The sequence below is a fragment of the Gobio gobio genome (genome assembly GCF_949357685.1).
Source record: "Gobio gobio genome assembly, chromosome: 18".
Taxonomy (NCBI): domain Eukaryota; kingdom Metazoa; phylum Chordata; class Actinopteri; order Cypriniformes; family Gobionidae; genus Gobio; species Gobio gobio.
The window spans coordinates 39609279-39635025 of record NC_137111.1 but is presented as its reverse complement, the minus strand read 5'-3'; the positions used below and the strand labels follow the sequence as shown (position 1 = coordinate 39635025).

The following is a 25747-nucleotide window of genomic DNA, read 5'->3' as shown; positions in this document are numbered from 1 at the left end:
GAGGAAATTTGCCATGTACTGTACCTGACATTAAATCGAATCGCAAACTTTTGAATCAAAATCGAATCGTGAAATTTGTGTCAATGCCCAGCCCCAGTATTTAATGAATGCCACTATATAGAAAACCAGTGAATCAATTTTGTACATGACTATTCAGCAGGGAACTAAACATAAGAGCTAAATGCTTTAGTACACAACAGACGCAAAAAGATAAAATAAAAGAATATGATCATGTGCAGTGCGAGCATCAGCAGGATACCCGTGAAAGAGATTGGCAAGCTCCTGCTGCCTCTATTCCACTGAAAATAAACAAAAGAACTTGCATGCTGTGTAAAATGACTTTTCAATGGAAGTTACTCATCAGCTATGGGAAGCCAGAACAGGATGCAGGACTGTACAGCATTTGGTGGATGAAGCTTGAAAACTGTAGTTACATTTAGATTATTAAATGTTGAGAGAAACTTTTTCAAGCCAACATAATTCATTTTTAAAAAATGATGCCATTAAAGAGAAATGCTACCTAGGCGCAGCTTCCAATTCCCCCCTTTTTTACATTGGCCAAATAAGGATGAATTGGTATTCAGCATCTAAAAGACATTATCATAGAAGATGGAAGACTATATAAAAACACACAGGCATCAATCATCTTGAATATTTGGCTGGTGCTGTCAAGACTTCATCCAAGCCATATTTATAATAATTTCAGAGCAAACACTTCAAATTCCTACCTCCAAATATCAAGATTGTGGAAGTAAAAGCAGCTGGCACAGCTGATTCATCGTGAGCGTTTATAGCTCAGATCACCCTATGGCTCTGTACTGTATGTCCGCTAATATTGCTGCCATTTATGTTTAACTGTTACATAACAGAACATGGTTATGTATTGTCACATTATATCATTGGTAGGGGGGTAGAGAACATTGAAAAAAGAGGAAGAGGAATGGGTTCAGTGCATGCAGTAGCAAACAAATCGGTGGAGGAAAAGTACGCTTGCTGCATTTTGGCAGCGGAGAGGAGTGTTTAATCACGCTGAGCAGACCCTTATCTTCGCCGCCTATCAAAGCGCTGCTGTAGAGGCTAAATTCAAGAGAGAGCACCATTAAAGACTTTGGTCCATTCAGAGATGAATTGCATTCCCCATGGTACAGTGGTAATTGAGATAAAAAAGCAAAGGAGGAGGAAAGTAAAGCTTGGATCCTCAAAATGACATGATCTTTTAAAGCTCATTAGAGCTGATGCTCTCTGAAAGAGCCGAGATCATAGCTCACACTGCTCTGAGAATAAGTAAAAGGAAAGCCCGCTAATGCAGTTCTTTAGTATGTATGCATTATAAATGCCACTAAATTTACTTACTTTTTTGGAAATGATGACTGGAATGGGATGGACGGAGAAGGTTTATGTGGATTTGCAGGGGTATATTTTATTCTGGAAATGTCTGTGGATGGACTTCACTAAAACATTAATGAACAAATTCAACATTCTCATAATAAGTCACACGCTATTCCACATAGACCAGAAATCTTTCTCATTGCGTATTTGTTGAGCTTTCATGTATGAGAAAGATGTCCATAATGGGCGGTATGGCAAAGTCTATGTACAACCCCAAATCAGAAAAAGTTGGGACAGTATGGAAAACGCAAGTAAATAAAAAAAGAAGTGATTTCTAAATTTACTTTGACTTGTATTTCATTGCAGACAATATGAACACAAAATATTTCATGTTTTGTCTGGTCAACTTCATGTCATTTGTAAATATGCATCCTTTCCTCTCATTCAGACCTGCAACACATTTAAAAAAAAGTTGGGACAGGAGCAATTTAGGGCTAGTAATGAGGTAAAATGGTTAAATAATGATGTGATTTGAAACAGGTGATGTCAACAGGTGATTGTAATTATGATTTGGTACAAAAGCAGCATCCAAGAAAGGTCTAATCCTTTAGGAGCAAAGATGGGCAGAGGATTGCCAGTTTGCCAACAAATACGTGAGAAAATTATTGAAATGTTTAAAAACAATGTTCCTCAAAGAAAGATAGGAAGAGATTTGGATATTTCACATTCAACAGTGCATAACATAATTAAAAGATTCAAGGAATCTGGAGGAATTTCAGTGCGTAAAGGACAAGGGCGCAAGCCCAAGCTGAACAACTGTGATCTCCGATCCCTCAGGCGGCACTGCATCAAGAATCGTCATTCATCTATAAGCGATATCACCACATGGGCTCAGGACTACTTTGGAAAACCTTTGTCAAGTACCACAATACGTAGTTATATCCACAAATGCCAGTTAAAACTGTACTGTGCCAAAAGGAAGCCCTAACAGTGTCCAGAAGCGCCGTCGACTTCTCTGGGCTCGGAGGCATCTGGGATGGACCATCACACAGTGGAAACGTGTACTGTGGTTAGATGAATCAGTATTTGAGGTATTTTTTGGGAGGAATGGACGCCGTGTGCTCCGGACCAAAGAAGAAAAGGATCACCCAGACTGTTACCAGCAACAAGTCCAAAAGCCAGGGTCTGTAATGGTATGTGGTTGTGTCAGTGCCCTTGGCAAAGGTAACTTGCACTTCTGTGAAGGCACCATTAATGCTGAAAAGTACATAGAGATTTTGGAGCATAATATGCTGCCTTCAAGAAGACATCTTTTCCAGGGACGTCCATGCATATTTCAACAAGACAATGCAAAACCACATTCTGCACACATTACAAAGTCCTGGTTGCGGAGGAAGAGGGTACGGGTACTTGACTGGCCTGCCTGCAGTCTCGACCTGTCTCCAATAGAGAATGTGTGGCGCATTTTGAAGCGCAAAATGCGACAATGAAGACCCCGTACTGTTGCCCACCTTAAGACTTGTTTGCAGGAAGAATGGGACAAAATTACACCTGAAACACTTCATCACTTGGTGTCTTCAGTCCCTAAACGTCTTTTAAGTGTTGTGAAAAGGAATGGCAACATTACAAAGTGGTAAATGCTTTACTGTCCCAACTTTTCTTGAAATGTGTTGCAGGTCTGAATAACAGGAAAGGATGCATATTTACAAATTACATGAAGTTGACCAGACAAAACATGAAATATTTTGTGTTCATATTGTCTGCAATGAAATACAAGTCAAATTAGAACTCACTTCTTTTTTTTTTTGCGTTTTCCATACGGTCCCAACTTTTTCTGATTTGGGGTGGTAGGTAATAGGTCTATTGCTAGAGATTTTTGCTATATCATGTATTATTTAAAGCTATCGTCATTTTAACAACTAAACAATTGGGAAAAAAATCAGATGTGTATCAGTAAATTAGATCTGTGTATTTGGTTGTAAAGTGACAGCAGCCTAATAAACCTGTCATTAATGCTAATCAAACCAAATAAGACTTGACTAAATAACTTTAGCTTTAATACTTCATTCACAGAGTGAAGTCTATGCAGTGTTTATTTTTACATTTGGTTATTTAATTTCTGTAGTATTTCTTACTACATATTAAATAAACCTACTGTAAGCATAGCACTGAAACCCTATTGTAAATGTTACGAATTTCAAAAATCAACATTCTGCCCTAAAAGTGATCAGGCAGACCAAACCATAAATTGTAGAGATTAAAAAAAGCAAAATAGAACCCCTTATTTTTTTATTTTTTTTTCTACTTTTGCGAACTTCTCTGGAGACTGACTCTCAATAATTATCGGAAAAAAGTAGAAATTTTGATTCACCTTTGCAACGGGATGCCATCATTTTTGAAGTGTGTGTGGCCACTTTTACTATAACAGCTATAACTCTTGAACGGAATGAGATAATTTCACCAAACTCTGTACACCTATGTATAGGCACAGTCTGTGGTCAAGTAAAAGGTTGTGGTGACGAGCCACTTTGAGGTACTATAAAAAACAGTCCGTCCGATTTACATGAAAATTGGCATGCAGTGTCTTTGTCCAAGGTGTGATTGTCTATGAAGACATTTGAGTATCTTGAAAAACACGGCCATCATCAGCTAATGAACCTGTTAGGCAAGGTTAACGAAGGCTGATCGGAACGAAACTCGCTGGGCCTGTTTGATTCATGGCCCTAGAGGTCTGAGAAATTTTAAAGAAAATTCGGCCATGGCATTTTACAGCTCAGTTCCTAACTAATTTACACACCAGTTGTGTTTTACTTTGATTACTCTCCCCATGTATTTAATGCTGCCTTCACGTGCTATCGGAATTATCGTAAATACGAGTTTCCTAGGTAAAAATAGCACATGAACGCCCTGATTCCGTGTTTACCACTGGGAAGTTCGGAAATAATTTTGATACCTAAATTCCCGAGATGGGCGTTCCATAAACTTTAAACATGGTGGCGGGGAGAACTACTGCGGTGGCAGGTGTGATTTTATTAGTTTTTCCCCCAGATCAGCTAGGTTGTCTTGTCTTGACATTAATGTAGTGCATATTTACATGTACGAGTAATCATTTGAAGCGTATTGTATGTTTGATACACAGCGAAAAAAGCCTGCATTTGACTGAAATTACAGAATCGGCAGAAAGCGGACTATCTGGAATGTTTAAATAGTTATCAGTGCATGGGGCACTACATATGATGTTGTTTTTAATGAGATTTTCTTAATAAATAGTAAATAAAAATAGAATAAACAGAATAAATAGAATAAACCTGGTGTCCTCCATGATTCATGTTCATTCCGACATTTCCGATAGCACGTGAAGGCAGCATAAGCCCTGAGTTTCCTCGGTTCTGGGTTCGGTCTTGTTTGCGTTGGAAGTGGTTGTGTTTTTCCATGATTCTCCTGTGTGTTCATTATTAGATAGTGAAATAAAGACTTTCTGCTTATTCTCCAATGTTTTGCGCTCATTACAGCCACACAACCGTAACATTCAGGCTTGCTATATAATATGTAATATCTTAAAATTGCGCTTAAAGGTTAACCCTGTTAATTGCTGCTTGCAGCTATATTTTAATAAATATCTTTCTTATATTGTATTTGTCCTTTGTTTGTTTGTTCTTATTTATAATAACAAAAATAAATTAAATAACAAAATGAACTATATATGGTGATATATATTGTTATTATGGAATAAAATTTCTCAAATTGCGAAATACGATTTTGGTCATATTGCCCACCCCTACGTATGGAACATGAATACATAGCATTGCTTTTGACTTCAGACATCTGTTAAAAACATACTCCTATCCGTACAGTTTGCTTTTTAAATCCTCTTCTCCTACTTCCGGGCATCTCCTGGGCATAAAAGACTGGAAAAATTGTGTTTCAGTAGAATGTAAAGAGAGCTGGAGGTGCTGTGCATATAAAATCACTGTCCTCTACTTCTCTCCTTCAGTATCACAGAGAATCGAGCCCTATTACAAACGGATAAAACCATCAGCGCAACAAATCCGGGCGAATATATTTCTCCAGAGGAAGAAAAGGGAAGTATTTAAGATGAGCTGAGGCCTGAAAGTGATTTCTGGGGCCTCTCTTAAGCCCCCATGACTTCTCCCTCCATTTTTTTTTTTTTTAAATGCAAGTGATCCCTTTCTGCCCCCAGCACCTTGGATTTTCAGGGCTTTCGGCTCATGCTCAAAATGTTTATTGCAACCTCCTCAGATTAGCAGTGACCTCAGTGTCTGAGCCCTTGAAGAAGAGGGCTTGTTTCCCTCGATGTTGCCAAGGCGATGGCCCACATGAGAGGAGGTCGACAAAATGGAAAGGGCTTCAGAGAAAATAAAAAGCATCTATTCCTGTTTGTCAACAGGCAGATGCAAGCTATTAGTAGGCATTTTGATTCACCAGTAATCACTCTAGTCCTAAAAAGATATAAAAAGATATGTTCAGATTCATTCACTGATTTGTTCACGGATTCTTTCTGCTGGTTATATCCTTATACCAGTAGGTGTTGATTAAATTTAAAAAAACTATTTTACATAATTGCGTATGGTCATTGGTCATTCACTTTTCAAAAAATTCTACCCCTTTCTCTCTTTGATGTGAATGAAAATAGGGGCTTTCGCACTGGAGGAACCATTTCATAGTTCCTAGAACTATTGGTGGAAGGATTTTGGCGTGTTCGCACCGCAGGAACTAGGAACAATTTTAGTTCTAGAAACTCCTTTTGGGGTAACGAATTTAGCTCCTACTTCAGAGTAGGGTCTAAACCAGCACAATAGGAACTACAATTGATATAAGAGTACGCTGACTGGCCGAACGCACATGAAACATCAGCACCCGCCATTTTTCACACAAAGATTATAGCCTATATATTTACTCCAGAAATGAACTCTTCGAACATGGAAAACAGTGATAGATGGATCTCTCAAACTTTACGCTAAAGAGAAAATCCAATGCAACTTTGAGGGGACCAAGTGAAACATGATTATATATTGCTCCTCAGCCAGCAACATTGGACATCAACACGGCAAACACTAATACTTTTCATATACTGTCTACTTTCTTTGTATAACAGTTCTATCTAATAACGTAATAGAGAGGACTGTTAAACAGATCGTAAACTAATGAAGCATGAACTCTGGCATTCTCAGTGCCGTCAAAATAAAGATCCGCCGCTCTATCAAAATAAAGGTCACAACAACAAGCGCGGCTTACGTCACTTCAGTGTTCTTACTGGCGGTGCGAATGCAATCAGGAAAATATTCCTAGGGGACTTTTAGTTCTCAGGGAACCACTAACATGGTGGTTAATTCCTGTAACTGAGTTCTGATAACTACTCGATGCGAAAGCCCCTACTGATTCACATCAAAATGAGCATGGCCCCTCTCATTTACAAATGAACAACCCAGTTCATTTAATTAATTTGTGAACAAGAGCTCTGTTCCAATTGACATGGTCCCTACTGTTACATTCTGTGTGTTTAGTTTCATTTTCATGGACTTTAAGTTTGTTTCTCTTCAGTTATCTGTTCCCTTTATTCTAGTTTCCCACCATTCATTAGTTGTCATGGACATTCATTCAATCATCAAACCTGTTATTTAGTCATCATCACAGTGTATTTAAGTTCCTCTTTGTGCTCTATTCAGTTGTCCGGTACTGTCGTGTCAACACGCTGTTTCGTTGCCTTCTTTGCAGGGGTGTGCGATATCACGATTTGTGAACAATTAAAATGTCTCCACAATCTGCTTTTGAAGAAATATCGTAGTATCATGCTGCAGTGCACATCAGTTGCAGTTCTGGCGCCTACGTCCCAACCTACTGTATAACCCATGGGCGTCTGAACCATTGTATGTGGGTGGGACAAGACCCACCCTCTTTTTAATATGCGGAGAGCACAAAAGCCTGTCAAACAGCGTGAGTACTAAACTAAGTTATCTTTCGCTTATTGCTCTTAAACTGTCAAATACATACATGGTTTACATAAACACAGTCGGTTATGTCTCGAATGTAAACAGTTGGTCTTAAAGTGACAGCAGCCTAATAAAACTGCTGCCGCTTCTCATTAATGTTAATCAAGCAACAAAAGACAAAGAGAAAATCATTTACTGCTCTTCACTGAATAACTTCATTAGCTTTATTTAAAATCAGTGTATATATAATTTATACAGTGAAGTCTTTCACATTTTTACATTTGTTTATTAAATTTTTTGTATACTATTGTACTGTCATATATACATACACACCTACTGTGAAAAATGTTTATTTCACTTGTATACTATATTGTATTTATAATATAGTTTGCCCACTCCACTTCATACATGTGGATTACCAGAGTTAGTTTTATTTAATAAATACTTCTGTTTTGGAACCTTTTGCATCTTTGTCATCTTCATCTGGACTAAACGTGATACCTACACAGTGTTCACTGCATACTATTCATGGAGACATGAATTTGACAAAATGAGTTTACTTGGAACACCCTGCAAGGGTATTTTAGTATCAAACTATGATATGCCATCATAGTTTTTGTTTATATTTTAACAATATATCTTTTTTTAAGTACCGGAAAAGCTTTTTTGGTTATTAAATGTTACAAAAAATCAAGCTTAAAAGTAACCTCTTAAAACTCAATATGAAAAAATCGATACTCGGTTACTTAACGTAACCTCGGTTCTCTCTAGAAGAGGGAACGAGTATTGCGTAAGTTCCTTACGCTACGGGAAAGTATTCTTTCTTCGAGATTTCTGAAAAACCCAAAATTATCCTTAATTTTGTAACATTGTCAACGCAGTGCGGCAGCCTGGCAGACCATAGCAGGCTATTCCAGCGTGCTATTGGCTGCTCTGCTGGCAACTGCAGCAGCCTATCGGTGAGCCCGCGTGACGTGGCGACCAATGAGGGCGCTTCGCGCCCACCTGGCTTCATTTGCCTACAGGTGGGGCGTGGCCACGTGTATATAAGCAGGGCTCACGGGCTGCATATTCGGTTTTCGTAGTTCTGAAGCGTAAAAGCCCGCGGGGCGCACGGCAAGGAACGCAATACTCGTTCCCTCTTCTAGAGAGAACCGAGGTTACGTTAAGTAACCGAGTATCGTTCTCTTACGAGAGGTTCTCTCGTATTGCGTAAGTTCCTTACGCTACGGGAACATATTGTCAACGCCGTGCGCGCCTCGCATACAGCATATGTATCCCAGGGAACCGGGGAAAAAACACTGCTCGGGCAGGGTGGCCGGTAAAGGAAACGGGCCACCACATATACGGACACTTCATTTGAACTGACGGGTGGTTACAACAGGTGGTTACAACACCCTGTCCCATGAATGAGGGAACGGCACCTGCCGGTCTCCTTCAAATTCACCACACCTTGTCTCATGAATGAGGGAACGGCAACGCCGGTCGCCTTCAAATTCACAATATCTTGTTATATGAGTGAGGTAACGGCACCGCCGGTCACCTTCAAACTCACAACAGCTCGTCTCGTAAATGAGGGAACGGCACCGCCGGTCTCCTTCAAATTCACATGAGCCTAGTTCCGAACTTACTACCAGTATGTGAGCTATGTCTGCGCAGAATCACTGGGCAGAACCAACAGCCCTATTGAACTGATAACACTTTCGCCTGTAAGGCAGGAACTTCCAGATTGTAAAATCTCACGAACGTAGACGGGGAGGCCCAGCCTGCCGCCATACAGATATCGTGGATGGAAATCCCTCTGGCCCAAGCCCACGAAGAGGCCATGCCTCTGGTGGAGTGTGCTCTGACACCTAGCGGGCACTGCAGGTGTTTGGAAGCGTATGCAGTTGCAATCGCGTCCACTATCCACCTGGACAGGGTCTGTTTCGAGGAGGCGAGACCTTTAGTGCGCCCTCCAAACGAAACAAATAGCTGCTCAGAACGCCTGAAGGCGGCGGAGCGTGTGACATAAACCCTCAATGCCCTGACAGGGCAGAGGATATTGCCACCGTCCCCCTCGTCGGATGCTGGCAGAGCCGAGAGGGAGATAATCTGCGCCCTGAAGGGAGTGCCGATCGCTTTGGGGACATAACCATGCCTCGGTCTGAGAATGACCTTAGAGTCATTAGGACCGAACTCCATACACGTCGGGCTCACTGAGAGCGCGTGTAGATCCCCCACGCGTTTCACTGAAGCCAGAGCTATCAGGAACGCGGTTTTTAGCGAAAGGAACCTTGGTTCCACAGTCTCGAGCGGTTCAAAGGGATGAGCCTTCAGGGCCTCTAGGACCAAGGCCAGATCCCATATAGGAACCAAAGGGGGCCGCGGGGGATTCATCCGTCTGGCTCCTCTGAGGAAACGGATGATGAGCTTGTTCCTTCCTAGCGTGCTACCTAGCGTCGTCTGAGCGAACGCTGCTATAGCCGCCACATACACTTTGAGCGTGGAAGGGGACCTGCCCAGTTCCAAAAGCTCTTGGAGGAAGGAGAGCACCCGCTGGACCCCACATTGCTGTGGGTCCAATCCCTTGGAAACACACCACTCAGTGAACACCGACCACTTAGAACTATATAACCGCCTCGTCGAGGGGGCTCTAGAGTGTGAAATCGTGTTCATAACCCCTTCGGGCAGGTCAACGGGTATCCGTTGGTCACCCATACATGCAGAGACCATCGCTCTGGATGGGGATGCCAAACTGACCCTCCTGCTTGAGAGAGGAGGTCTGCTCTCAGCGGAACTGGCCAGGGGGGTGAGTGCGACAGCTTCACCAGCTCTGGGTACCAAATCTGGTTCTCCCAGCGCGGCGCTATAAGGAGCACCGGGCGGCGCGTCTCCCTGATTTTCGCTATGACCTGGGGCAATAGGGAAATCGGCGGGAAAGCATACAGCGGGAGGCTGGGCCAAGGTTGGGACAGCGCATCCTCGCTTTTGGACAGAAACGTCGGGCAGCGGGCGTTCTCTTTTGTTGCAAAGAGGTCAAGCTCCGCTCTGCCGAATAGGCGCCATACCAGCTGGACTGTCTGGGGGTGCAGGGACCATTCTCCTGAGAGAATGAGGCCCCTGGACAGCTTGTCCGGGCCCACATTGAGGTGGCCCGGTACGTGCGCAGCTCTCAGCGAGCGCAGCGAGCTGTCTGCCCACACGAGCAGGCGTTCTGTCAGATTGCCCAGACACCTGGACCTGACACCGCCCTGCCGGTTCACGTAGGACACCACTGTGGTATTGTCCGACCGGACCAACACGTGGTGTCCTCGTATAAGCGGGAGAAACTGCTTGAGCGCGTTCTCTACCGCTATCATCTCCAAACAGTTTATGTGTAGGAGTTTTTCCTCGCTCGACCAGAGGCCCGAGGCTGATCCGCCCTCGAAAACGGCGCCCCAACCCGTGGTGGAGGCGTCCGTCGAGATGACCTTGCGGTGTGAGATGGCTCCCATCGTCACTCCCCTCTGGTACCAGTCGGCTACTAACCAGGGCTCTAGGCTGAAACACAGCTCTGAGTCACTCTGATCCTGAAGCCTCCGGACGCCCAGGCTCTGTGAGGCACTCGGGCGTTTAACCAGCATTGCAGCGGGCGCATGCGCATTAAGCCCAGCTGGAGCACAGCTGCAGCTGAGGCCATACGTCCCAGCATCCTCTGAAAGAGCTTGAGAGGTGCGATTTTGCCCGGCCGGAAGTACTCAGCCATGCGCTGAACTTGGCGCGCGCGTTGGGGTGACAGGCGGGCTGACATTGCCACAGTGTCCAGATTCAAACCCAGAAATGAGGTTGATTGCGTGGGCACTAATGAGCTCTTGGTCCAATTGACCGTGAGCCCCAGGCTGTCCGGATGGCTGAGCAGCATTGCCCTGTGGGCGAGGAGCTCGGCCTCTGACTGCGCCAGGATGAGCCAATCGTCCAGATAGTTCAACACTCGCATCCCTCGACTTCTCAGAGGAGCGAGGGCCGCGTCCATGCACTTCGTAAATGTACGGGGTGCTAGTGACAGGCCGAACGGAAGGACGGTGTATTGATAAGCCTGGCCGTCGAAGGCGAATCGTAAGAATGGCCTGTGACGTGGCGTTATCTTGATTTGAAAATATGCATCTTTCAAATCTAGGGAGATTAGCCAGTCTCTCGGGCGAGTATGCGCGAGGATCTGCTTGGTCGAGAGCATCTTGAACGATCTTCTCATAAGAGCTTTGTTCAGACGCCTCAGATCCAGAATCGGTCTGAGCGACCCATCCCTTTTTGGCACGAGAAAATACCGGCTGTAAAAGCCTGACTCGCTCATAGAATGGGGAACCGGTTCTATAGCCCCTTTGCACAGCAGCATGGCTATTTCTGCTCGAAGTAGATGTGCTACTTCCTCGCTCACTCTCGTCTCTGTACGCGCACAGAAACGCGGAGGGTGGCGAGCGAACTGCAGAGTGTAGCCGTGCTTCACTGTTTTCAGCACCCATTCTGATACACCTGGAATGGCTTCCCACGCTCTCGCGTGTGCCACACGGGATAGAACGGCCTCCGGGCTCAAAACGCCGCGCTTTGCGGGTTTGACGGCCTGTATAGGAGGGGCGGGCGCAGTGCGCACGCTCTCTGTGCTGTGGGCCAGCCGATCGCTCTCGATGGCTGGCCGCCTTACACACTGTATCTCTGCCGCTTCGAGCGGGGAGTGGCTTGTGTGTGGCCCTACACTCGTCGTTCCGGCCACCTTGGGCGGAGAACAAATGGTGTGTGGCGCGGCGCATGGCGCCGGGGGCAGAATGTTCGCGAAAATGTGTGAGCGCGTTTGAGCGGGCACAACTCTTACGCGTGGAACATGACCGGTTAAGAGTGGCTGTGTGACAGCGCGTGTGGTGATTAGGCGTGGGCGCAAATAAGAGGACACGTGACCTAACTCTAGCACTCGAGCGGCCGGTGGCCGCTTTATGTGAGTGAGAGACACGGGATTTGTGGTGCTTGGGTGCAGGGGTGAACACAAAAGTGGGCACGTTTACTGCATTTGAAAACACATACGGCGTGAGCCGTGCAACCAGAAATAAAAGCAACTTCGTGATTTCTCTGGTTCGTCGTAAAACGGCGGTTGTAGACAGGCGAGAGGGCAGTTTTGCCGGCTCGTTGGCTGCGTGAGAGCCATCTGCAGCAGCCACAGGAGTGGGGGCTGACAGGAAGAAGAGTTTTGACGGTGGTCCGGCCACGGCGGGACTTAACCGTCACTTCCCCCTTCTGCTAGGAGGACTTTGGAGGGGCTTCAGTTGGAAACAGGCGAGAGGGCGAGTCCGCCGGCTCGTAGGCTGCGTGGAAAACATCTGCAGTAGCCACAGGAGTGGGGACTGACAGGAAAACAGAGTTTTAACGGTGGTCCGGCCGCAGCGGGACTTAACCGTCTATTCTCTCCTTATGTATAGACGCCCAATAATACTCGAGCGCCACGTGGTGCAAGTTAGCTTTCTGTATGTAAGAAAAGCTGGCCGCGAGCCCGGGGAAGCGGACAGTAAACATTTTTATCTGCCGCGAGAGCTGGGCTCGAACTCGGGTCTCCGGCGTTTCAGCCGCTGATTTTGCCACTGTGCTACCGGGAGGGACACAATAGCGTTCAGTTAGCGCGAACATACGGCAGTACGTCCTCGTGCTTGTTGGCAGTCGTGTGTGCATAAAAGACAGGCTCGTTACTGCAATAGTAATATTTCCAGCCGCCTGAACTGGAGAGGGGGCTGAGAAATGCTAGACAAAGGCGGTTCGTCCGGCCACAGCGGGACGAAAACACCCTCTGTTAATTTCCCGATGAGTGCGGCGCGCACGCGCGCGCTGAACATGCTCGTGACCATGCGCACTCTCATTCCTTGTGAACGGCGCAATCTGCGCGGTCCAACAGGGGGGAATGCGGGTTCGTTGGAGAGCATATGTCAGCGTCATGTCTCATGACGGCGTTTGTTCCCTGGCGTGCGTGTCTTAACAGGCTCGTGTACAGCAATATGAACAATTCCAGTCGCCTGAACTCATGAGGGGACTGAGAAATGTGCGCGAGGGTGGAACAGCTCTCTTGTAACGTAAAGAGAGCTGCAGGACCGTCCGTTTCTGCCATCCCTTGTATGTAAGCGGCGCATTAGCGCGGCATGAACAGAGGGGGGAGGAGGCTCGCTCCGAGACCGTTCATTTCTACCATCCCTTGCAAGCGGCGCGGTGGCGCGGCTTGAACAGAGGGGGAGGAGGCTCGCTCCGAGACCGTTCATTTCTACCATCCCTCGCAAGCGGCGCGGTGGCGCGGCTTGAACAGAGGGGGAGGAGGCTCGCTCCGAGACCGTTCATTCCTACCATCCCTTGTAAGCGGCGCGGCTTGAACAGAGGGGGAGGAGGCTCGCTCCGAGACCGTTCATTTCAACCATCCCTTATAAGCGGCGCGGTGGCGCGGTTCCCCGCAGGGTCGACATAGAGAGTTCCTCGCACTCGGGGCAATCGCCCGCGAGGAGTGCGGCGGCGGCGTGGTCACGGCCCAGACAGAGAGCGCAGACACATGGCGGTCTCTGGTGCTGAGCTGCACGTGGCACGAGCCGCAGGTGGAACGAGGCGTTTTGATAAAAACGCTCGGGCTCTTTTTATGAAACGTGTGACGCAACGGCGAGAACACGTGCAATGAAAGAATATAATGCTGCCGGATAGCAGAGCAGGCACGGATGGCTGAAGGTGGCGCGATACTGCCGGCTTCTTCAGGCGCTGTCCTCTGCTTGCTCGTCTGCACGATCACGGCGGCGGGTTCCAGATCCAGCGATGCGAAGGGCTTCGCTGAAGAAAAGAAAATCGAATATGCAGCCCGTGAGCCCTGCTTATATACACGTGGCCACGCCCCACCTGTAGGCAAATGAAGCCAGGTGGGCGCGAAGCGCCCTCATTGGTCGCCACGTCACGCGGGCTCACCGATAGGCTGCTGCAGTTGCCAGCAGAGCAGCCAATAGCACGCTGGAATAGCCTGCTATGGTCTGCCAGGCTGCCGCACTGCGTTGACAATGTTACAAAATTAAGGATAATTTTGGGTTTTTCAGAAATCTCGAAGAAAGAATACTTTCCCGTAGCGTAAGGAACTTACGCAATACGAGAGAACCTCTCGTAAGAGAACATTATGTATGCTCTTTGGTACTCATCATTCTCTTAAATCTGCTGAACTTAACCTGTATTTTGATAATGGTACTCCAGTGACAAAAGTGACCTCTGTTAAATATCTGGGAATTTGGCTTTTTCCAGAATTAAATTTCAATATATATAGCCTCTATACAGGTCATCAAATTGTTTTACATTTAGAGTACGAAAAAAGATAATTACCCAATTAATTTGACCAATTATTGATTATTCAGATATAGTTTATCAAAACACGTACAATGTATATCTTAAACCATTAGATGTTCTATTTAATAATCTGTGTAGGTTCATTTTAAAGTGCCCAAATAGAACTCATCATTGCCAATTATATAATCAGCTTAACTGGTTGCTGCCTGATAAAAGACGACAGTATCACTGGTTTCAATTTATTTTTAAATGCATCTATTTGAACTTACCACCATATCTGAAAAGTTTTTTTGTACAATATACTCCAAATTATTTTCTTCGACATTCTCAATGTCTGACTTTTACTGTCCCTGTGATGTGCAAAGTAGTCGGTCGGAGGTCCTTTTGTTATAATCCATCTGTGAGATCTAATACTACTTTAAGCTCCTTTAGAACTTTTTTGTTAAACTATTTGAAAACTGATTGTAAATGCTTTTAATTGTAATGGTTCCTTGAAATATCTTGTTCTTGAAAACTGATTGTCAGTTTTTGTAATTGTTATGGTTCCTGAAACAACTGTCTTTGTAGACATTTGTATACTCTGCAGACTCTGAAATGGTCCTGGGAGGGTAGGGGGGATCTTTGAGCAGATTTGTCTTGTAATGTTCTGTTTGTTTTGTATTGTATTGAGTGCACTGTATCTGTTGTATGTGTTTGGTCCCCCTTGAAAACGGGATGCTGCATCTCAAGGGGCTTTCCATTATATACACAAATTTACACAAAAGAGTCTATTAATAATGCTGTTCTTTTGAACATTCTATTCATCAAAAAAGTCCTAAAAAACAGTTTTCAATAATGATAAATGTTTCTTAAGCATCAAATTTATACAATTTTAAATATGCTATAATAAATAAGCTGATTTAATCACAGGAATAAACTGCATTTAAAATATATTCGAAAAGAAAACAATTATTTTAAATTGTAATAATATTTAATAACATTACTATTTTTGTAATTTTAATAAAATAGGTGTAGTCTTGGTGAGCATAAGCATTAAACATTATTTAAAACACACACACACACACACACACACACGCACACACACACACACACACATATATATATATATATATATATATATATATATATATATATATATATATATATATATATATATATATATATATATATATATATATATATATATATATATATATATATATATATATATATATATATATATATATATATATAGGGACAGACACACACACACACACACACACACACACACACACACGTTTGTTTTTGTGAAATGTGAGGACATTCCATAGGCGTAATGGTTTTTATACCGTACAAACCGTATTTTCTATCCCCTTACACTGCCCCTATCCCTAAACCTAACCCTCACAGGAGACTGTGCAGTTCACTTTCTGTGAAAAAAAACTTGTTCTGTATGATTTATAAGCATTTTGAAAAGTGAGGACATGGGGAACGTCCTCATATTTCACCCTCTTTTTGTAATACCTGTGTCATACCCATGTCATTATACACATTTGTGTCCTGATATTTCACAAAAACATGCCCACACACACACACACACACACACACACACACACACACACACACACACACACACACACACACACACACACACACACACACACACACACACACACACACACACACACACACACACACACACACACACACACACACACACACACACACACACACACACACACACAGAGAGACCCAAAGAGGGATTATCAACAAATACAGCTTTTTATACTGAAAAACTACGGTGCATAAGCTCAGATCAATGACGTCTATGATCAGTCAGTTCCCAAAAGAAATACAAAACCTGCCCTAATTGAAAGAAAACAAGTTCACAAAAAGATTGAATCCCATACTTGGTGATAATATAGCATAGCGAGTGATTTACAAGCAATTTTAAAAGGCCGGTCATTTTTGACAGAACACCAAAGGTGTTACAGGGTTTTCAACACAGCTTAATTATGTTCATTAGGACACAAGTATTCTTGATGATAGCAAGGTTGCTCTTTCCTAAAAGATGGTCTTGCATCTTTGGGAGTTTGTGATATTGGTGCAGCTTTCTCTCTGAATCTTAAAGCAGGAAAAAGCACTCAAAAAAAAATCATTCAATGCCAAGTTCCTTATTTACTGACAGTCCCTCAGTGAGTGAAAAGAACGCAGAGTGCTGTGACTGAATCCGAATATTTTTTTCCTCTTCTTTTTGAGTCCCAACATTGCTGCTGCTCACAGATGTTCTTTGATATTCATGAACAACTGCCTGGGGTGGATATTAGCAATAGAGTTCACTTTCATCTCCCCCCATGGCACTTCCTCAAGTGTCTCCCAGCATACTCCTCCAACAACAGACCCAGGCAGTGTGCTGCACAGGAACATAATACTTCATTCAGCAGCTAAGAAAGAGGTGCTTACCTCTGCTCTTCATGAGCAGCAAATAGAGACATCAGCTCTCATGACTGCTTTATAAACCCTTTGTGCTTTTCACGTGTTAACAACCACTTAAAATTAATGAAACTGTGGCTAATAGGATGAAATGTGCTCCACGGTCTTGGAGGTTTAGGTGGCCTTGCACTGTATTTACTGCATTTTCTTCAAGCTGCTGATGCTGGCCGTGGATGAATCAGCTCAATGATGAGGCGTTCTAATGACCGAACAAATTACAAGCATTTACGTCCTTTGAATTGTGTGGTTTCTGTGACCTGAGCTAAAACAGTTGGAGGGGGAGGCTTTTGTAGCCCCTGCTGGCTATGGCGTGGTGAGCGTGAACCGAGCACATGATTATGATTATGAGAGAAATGCTTGCAACCCATTTAGAAATCGATTCTCCTCACTGCTTTCCCATTGAGTGTCAAGTCTGCCAACCAAAATGAAGATGACAGCGCCCATTTCTTCTTCAGCTATTATCATTTCATCCCTTAGACACCACATTTTTCTCAAACATTTTCCGCCTTTCATACAAAGGCGTAGTCAATCAGATGGTAATTGACTCTTAATGGTACCAATTAAATAATCATTCTCCTTCTGATTTATTGGACAAGTCACTTGCACAGAAAGTTGGAAAGTTTCTGTATTGATCATGGAGTCAAGTTTTAGCTGGTTAGCATGGTAACTGAAGCCCCTTCCTAGATACATTAACTGGTGCTAAAGCCATTTGAAATTAGCTGTGCATTCTGGAGAAATAAACTTTTATATAGCACTAATAGTAATATTTCAGTACAGGATAGTGCCCGATTCTTTTTTGGAGGGCTCTTAAAAGTGTCTTTGACGTCACAGTTTAGGATAGTTGCAAGTAAAGGTTTTGGGATTGTGTGAATCTTCAGGATATAGAGATAGAAAGAAAGAAAGAAAGAAAGAAAGAAAGAAAGAAAGAAAGAAAGAAAGAAAGAAAGAAAGAAAGAAAGAAAGAAAGAAAGAAAGAAAGAAAGAAAGAAAGACAGACAGACAGACAGACAGACAGACAGACAGAAAGACAGACAGACAGACAGACAGACAGACAGACAGACAGACAGACAGACAGACAGACAGACAGACAGACAGACAGACCTGTCTGTCTGTCTGTTTATTTGGTCAAAAATACAGTAAAAACAGTAATATTGTCAAATTTTAGTTTAAACCAACTGTCTTCTAATATATATATATATATATATATATATATATATATATATATATATATATATATATATATATATATATACACACACACACACTCACCTAAAGGATTATTAGGAACACCATACTAATACTGTGTTTGACCCCCTTTCGCCTTCAGAGCTGCCTTAATTCTACGTGGCATTGATTTAACAAGGTGCTGAAAGCATTCTTTAGAAATGTTGGCCCATATTGATAGGATAACATCTTGCAGTTGATGGAGATTTGTGGGATGCACATCCAGGGCACGAAGCTCCCGTTCCACCACATACCAAAGATGCTCTATTGGGTTGAGATCTGGTGACTGTGGGGGCCATTTTAGTACAGTGAACTCATTGTCATGTTCAAGAAACCAATTTGAAATGATTCGAGCTTTGTGACATGGTGCATTATCCTGCTGGAAGTAGCCATCAGAGGATGGGTACATGGTGGTCATAAAGGGATGGACATGGTCAGAAGCAATGCTCAGGTAGGCCGTGGCATTTAAACGATGCCCAATTGGCACTAAGGGGCCTAAAGTGTGCCAAGAAAACATCCACCACACCATTACACCACCACCACCAGCCTGCACAGTGGTAACAAGGCATGATGGATCCATGTCCTCATTCTGTTTATGCCACCATGACTCTACCATCTGAATGTCTCAACAGAAATCGAGACTCATCAGACCAGGCAGAACATCAGAACATTTTTCCAGTCTTCAACTGTCCAATTTTGGTGAGCTTGTGCAAATTGTAGCCTCTTTTTCCTATTTGTAGTGGAGATGAGTGGTACCCGGTGGGGTCTTCTGCTGTTGTAGCCCATCCGCCTCAAGGTTGTGCGTGTTGTGGCTTCACAAATGCTTTGCTGCATACCTCGGTTGTAACGAGTGGTTATTTCAGTCAAAGTTGCTCTTCTATCAGCTTGAATCAGTCGGCCCATTCTCCTCTGACCTCTAGCATCAACAAGGCATTTTCGCCCACAGGACTGCCGCATACTGGATGTTTTTCCCTTTTCACACCATTCTTTGTAAACACTAGAAATGGTTGTGCGTGAAAATCCCAGTAACTGAGCAGATTGTGAAATGCCACGCTCAAAATTGCTTAAATCACCTTTCTTTCCCATTCTGACATTCAGTTTGGAGTTCAGGAGATTGTCTTGACCAGGACCACACCCCTAAATGCATTGAAGCAACTGCCATGTGATTGGTTGATTAGATAATTGCATTAATGAGAAATTGAACAGGTGTTCCTAATAATCCTTTAGGTGAGTGTATATATACATACACACACACTTTGTCAAATTATCCTTCAGAAATCATTCTATGCTGATTTGGTGCATTTTATATATATATATATATATATATATATATATATATATATATATATATATATATATATCAATGTTTAAAAGTTAAAACAGTTTCTTAATTGTTTTTTTTTTTTTTGTGGAAGCCATTATACATTTTTTAGGATTCTCTGATTAACAGAAAATAACAGCATTTATATGAAATAAAAATCTTTTCTAACATTATAGATGTCTTAACTGTCAATTTTGATAAATGTAATGCATCCTTGCTTAGTAAAAAAATCTTAGAGCCAAAACTTTTGAACATCCATCCATCTGCCTGCCCTCCCTTCCTTTCATCTGTAAACCTTCAAATTTGATAATTCAAAGCTGGTCTTGCATCGATCTTTCATTTTCTATTCATATATGAATTTGTATTCTACTTTCTCCCATGCAAATTGCAATTATGCAACTCTCTTTTCTGCATCAGTTGAATTCAAATTGAGAAATTCTAAATGCCGCTCGACCCTGCACTGAAAAAAATGATTCTTGGGTCTTGTAATTTTCACAAAATAAGTTGTGTATATTTTTTTCTTAATAAAATTGTGGTTCAGTGTTTTATAGAAAATATAGAGAACATTTCGCTGATAAAACCAAGAGATACATTTTCTTTTCATTTTTTAAGGAAATTTAACTGATAAAATTAAGGAAAAAAGGCTACCTATTTATTTTAAGAGAATTAGTTCAATTGTGCAGTTTTATTCAGGAGACACCATTGTTAGTTCCCAGCGTGCTTTGCGTATGGCTGGAAATGGAGAGTTAATATTGAAATAAAGTGTTATTTTATGTATTTTTGAGTGTGAAGTTTTGACCGTTACCATTGTGCAGTAGAGTAGATCTTATGGTTAGGTTGTGGATAACTGCATGTATACTAATATTAAAAAGCATGATGCTTTGTTCAATGAGCAATAACTTTGCTAATGCCAGTGCAGTGTTTGTTTCTGCTTGTGCTGTGCCAGCAGCATACAGTCTATTAGCTGTATAACGTAACTCAAATCTCAAAGTCAAATATAAACAGGTCATTTCCATTCACTCTAATTTATACCCCTTTAATGGTCCAGTGTCAGTTGTTGAGAAATGCTAACGGACCTCCTTGATATTCTCTCGTCAAGTGCAAAGTTTGTGTTCGTGATTATTATCCTCATCAGAAGCCAAGTTAGAATTAGCTGTCACAGCCGTCACCCATCCTACGGTGTCACGGCGCTTTGAAGTCTTACTTTTGAAGAGTGCAAATCTCATGGGGTCAGAGCATCTGCTTCTCGCACTGCATCTGCGTTGGAGTCTTTGTACCTCAGACATTTGCAGCATAAGTCTCAGCGGTGCCGTAGGTGGGGTATCCGGGGCCCCAGTGCAGGTTGCTGCCTACAGGTTGTACTTGTGTCTCTGTGATCCACCCCCACAAGGACCACAGGAATCACAAACAGAGTAGTAGACTGATTTTATCTATCGCAACAATTCCGAGATGAAGTCAAATTGCAGACTACCTGGCAAGCGAAACGGAGCCGCGGTATTACGCCGCGCCGTGAAATCACTAGGCAGCTGTAATCTTGTGAGCGGAACAAAAATGTTTCCAATCCATCATAAAACCATACAGCTTGACTGCTTGAGTGTGCACATACATTTGTAAAGCTGTTCGAATTCAAAACGGCACGACTTGATGAAACTGGCCCGCTTTTGTTCCCTGGATTCCATCTCACACCCAAACACCAACTGAGACATTTGATCAGGGAGTCTTGGCAGCATCTCAGCAAATGCCAAGATGATTCATTTAAATATGTGTGCTCTTTAAAATAATTGGCCCCCATCACCCCTCCCCCTTGTCCACACTACGCTGAGAGTTTAGCTGCCGAGTCAGAGATCCATTTACCAACTCATCATTTCTTTTCTGCTGAAGGAGGCAGCGTGGCTGCCGGTGCCATATTAGATCAGGATCCAGGCATACACAAGAAGCAACAGTCTTGGACATGCTGTCTAAAAGCATCTCAAACAGCTCTGTATAACCCACACTGATTCAGAAAACTTCTCCCAAGACATTGTAATGTGTTCCAATCACAGAACACTCACACACTAACCTGGGGTCACAGCTTTTCTTTCCTCCCCCCTCCTGAAAAACACTCCTCTGGCCAAAAAGAGAACAACAGCACGCACAAGGCAGACAAGAGGTCTGTTCAGAATCCTAGTGAGTTGCCTCACTGTCTACATATAGGCAGCAGCCTTTCAAGACAGCATCTAAACTGTCATAGAACAGACCACACAAATGGCATTCCCCACTCGACTTTCAATTGATTTCTAAAGAGTTTGACGTTAATATGTTGAAATATTGAAATATTAAATATTTCTTTTAACTATATTTATAAAAAGGATCAATTTGTTAACATTAGGCATCATTAAGTATTGATGAACAATACATTTGCAGCAAGTCTTTAATCTAGGTTAATGTTCATTTCAAACTTCTAATACGTATTTACATTTCAAAATGTATAAATTAGCATTAGCTCATGTATTATGAATGGACGTGAATGAAGAGAGAATTTCTGAGCACTTCCATTTAAAATTAACCAATCGATATTTTATTTAACAAGGATGCAAAAAATCTAAAGTGATAGTAAGACTAGCCTGACGTCGTCATACTCAGATTTTAGTCAGTCTGATACTGCTCCATTGGGCTGTGATTATGAGGCTTGTTTCAACCGAACCAGAAAAGAAAATGCCTATGCACTCAATTGGATAGACCTACAACCAATCAGAGCAACGAAGTGATGCATAGTTGTCAACAGAAACTCAACTGCACGCATGCTGGAAGAAGTAGAAGAAGAAGATGAGTGTAAATGATCTTTGCCGGTGTTGTAAACAGAGTTTAAGGATACACAGAGTACTTGCCTGATTATCATTTTTGAGAGAAATAGTAAAGGTGAATGCATGTACGAACAAGTTCTCCGTTTCAACCCAAGCGTTCTTTGGTGACGTGCATGATTACGTTACTGTTGATCATCTGTCCATCATCGTATAAAGCCCGCCCTGACAATTTGATTGGTCCAAACTGCTCTGGTTCGAGCATAGTTACTCCACAACGGATCCAAAGTCCAGACCAAACTTCCTCAAACAACCTCAAATGTTGGGGGTGGGGCTAAGACACTCGGCTGTAAAGACACTTTTTAAAAAAAAATTTTTACAAAATATTTAAAATAAATGCTGGTTTTTTGCAGCACAACTGTTTTCACCATCGAGAATAATACGATTTTTTTATATTTGACATATTTCAGGACATACTGTATTTCTTCAGCACTAAATCAGTATATTAGCTATAATGATTTCTGAAGGATCATGTGACACTGAAGACTGGAGTAATGATGCTGAAAATGCAGCATTACCATCCCAGGAATAAATTACATTTTAAAATATTAAAAAAATATTTCACAATATGACTGTTTTTACTGTATTTTTGATCAAATAAATGCAGGCTTAACCTTGATCGTGTTCCTCAATTAATTAAATAATGTTAATGAATGATATCTAACTGTAAAGTGTTTTATCATTTCATCAATACTTTTCCAGTATTGAATGAACATTTCGAAAAGGTTTGTTGATAATCAACATTTCTTTACTTCGTCCATCATGATTTTGTTGCGGAGTTTGTCAAAGCAGCTGTGTCTGAAATCGCATACTCTCGAGTAGGTACTTTTTTTGAATATTCTACTTTGTGACCGCTAAAAAGTATGTTCTATATAGTATGAATGTAATCTGGATGTACTACATTCGTCATTATCATGTGACCAGCATCAGTGGCCTCTCCCATGGCCTCATGGGATGGTAAAATGTCAATCGAATGCTCACTTGGTACCAGGTACTTTTTACCTACTCTTTTATGTGTACTGTGAATTCGGACATACTACTCTTGTCACATACTGTGTTTTGCCTACTATATAGTGGAAGTATGCGATTTCAGATGCAACTACTGCATTGATTTCTCTGCAAAGGGTACACTTGCACTACCTAAGAATCTGGCCAAAACAAGGCATCTCAGATTCCTTGTGGAACAGCCTTCTTGTCTGGAGCGCGCCCTGTATCTCTTAAAATGCTGCTTCTGTAGGCAGCTCACTAGGTTTTGTAACAGAGCTAAAAAAAAAAAAAAAAAAGGCTGCCATGCAAAGGGTGCTTTTCATGTTGAGTGGCTTTGAAAATGCTTCCTTCTCTGCGGCGGGCGCTTTGACGAGAGAGTACATTTATGTACCTTATACTTCTGTATTTCCAGGCAAATGGATGGAAAAAACATACGTAAAAGTTTAATCATCTGCACCCTAAGGCTGGAGAAAGCAGACTGACACCGAAACACCTGCCTGTGCTAATCACCTCACCTCCTGGAAACAAGCAGAGCAACTTTGCAGGTTCATTAGTGCTACTGCCGTCTGAATAATGCATCTCGGTAACCATCTTAAACAAAGGCCCGCAGACAAATATAATCTCTTTTGGTTTGCATCACCTCACTGATGGTAAACTGGTTATTATAGAACAATGAGATGGATCCGCACGCAAGGCATACAAGAGGTGGCGAGATTTGCTTCTCTGTGCATGCTTTCTGTGAATTTTCTTCAAAGTGTGGTAATTGGATGTAGTGGACAGTCTCAGTGGTCATTTTACAGAAGCAATTCTAACCTACCTCTCTCGCTCCTGGGGGACACAGCGGGGGTTCTGCAGTTCAGGGGATGGCGGTTTGAAAAGTATGAGGAGGAGGAGAAACAAAGAAAGAGAGAGAGGCTGGAAGAACACGACCACTTACCGCTTTTGCACATCGGGCAGCACTGGTCAGGCTCATATTCCGGATCAACACACTCTGTCTGTGGGCAAGCGGACACAGAACACAGAACCTCACCACTGGGCTCACAACGGCACTTCTCGCACGGAGACACCTAGAAACACACAAAGACAAGAGACAAAACCCTCTGTTGCAGCATTCATAATACTATTACGATTGATATGAGGTTCAATCATCAGAACAAAAAGAACAAGAGCGTGCTTTTTTGAGGGAACTGATGAGTGTTCAATTTAATTGATGAGCGTGCTCATATATTTCTGCCAATCTTGGAGTATATTAACAATGCTTACCTAATTCCTTCTGGCAATACCTCTGGCTCATCTCCCTTCCTTTCTTTCCATATTAATGTCCATGGGGAACTCTGAGTCATGTCTTACGCTCGAGCCCATTCATTATGGATGAATATCAATACCTGTCTATTTTTTTGAGTGATTCTTCAGCTATGGGCATTTTTATGTCCCAAGGGATAGTTTTTATTAAAACTTTTTAAAAAGGTCACAGTTAAACTGTCTTAGAAACTTTTTGAGCATGCCTTCATTTACATTTGCAAATCAGATTTTATTGTGCTCTCTTTGCAATAAATTAAAACGAATAATCAAATTATTATCGTTGTTCTTTTGCTGCTGTAGGTGGTAAGGACCTTTGAAATGACTGAAATAATTTGGCAAAGTGATAGGGATATGTAATGCGGTCAAAACCTGACTGGAACTTCTTTAGCCGTGCGTTTCCCTGAAAATAATTGCATGCTTTAGAAAGTTTGTCAGTCAATCAGATTGAGGCATTCAACAGCTCATTGTTAGTTAATGAATTAAAAGGTTAGTTCACTCAAAAATGAAAATTCTGTCATCATTTCCTCACCCTGATGTCGTTCCAAGCCCATAAGAATTTTGTTCATCTTCGGAACACAAATTAAGATATTTTTGATGAAATCTGAGAGATTTCTCTCCCTCCATTGACAGCTTCGCAACTACCACTTTGACACTTCAAAAAATTAATAAACAGGTCGTAAACAAATCCATATGAAATGAGTGGTTTAGTCCACATTTTCTGAAGAGACACGGTCACTTTGTATGAACAGATTGAATTTAGGCTTTTATTCACATATAAACATTCATCAACTCGCACATCAGACATGGTAAATGGAAGCTCAAACGTTCACTTGACGTGAAAGAATCAATGAGGTTCATTCTTGTGTTACGCAGCACGTTTGAGCTTCTGTAAGAACCAATGAGGTTCATTCTTGTGTGTTACGCAACACGTTTGAGCTTCTGCAAGAACCAATGAGGTTCATTCTCGGGTTACGCAGCACGTTTGAGCTTCTGCAAGAACCAATGAGGTTCATTCTCGTGTT

At 42.5% G+C, this 25747-nt stretch overlaps 1 protein-coding gene and 1 long non-coding RNA gene across 2 annotated transcripts in view; one reads left to right on the top strand and one right to left on the bottom strand.

The window, feature by feature from the left end:
* The window catches only part of LOC307142142, a 576947-nt gene that overhangs the window by 82698 nt on the left and 468502 nt on the right, over positions 1-25747 (top strand). The window lies entirely within an intron of this gene.
* The window catches only part of vwc2 (von Willebrand factor C domain containing 2), a 47199-nt gene that overhangs the window by 8693 nt on the left and 12759 nt on the right, over positions 1-25747 (bottom strand). The window contains exon 3 of the mRNA XM_079842568.1: positions 24361-24490. Coding sequence (XP_079698694.1) covers positions 24361-24490 — 130 coding nt within the window. The remainder of the gene's footprint in view (positions 1-24360; positions 24491-25747) is intronic.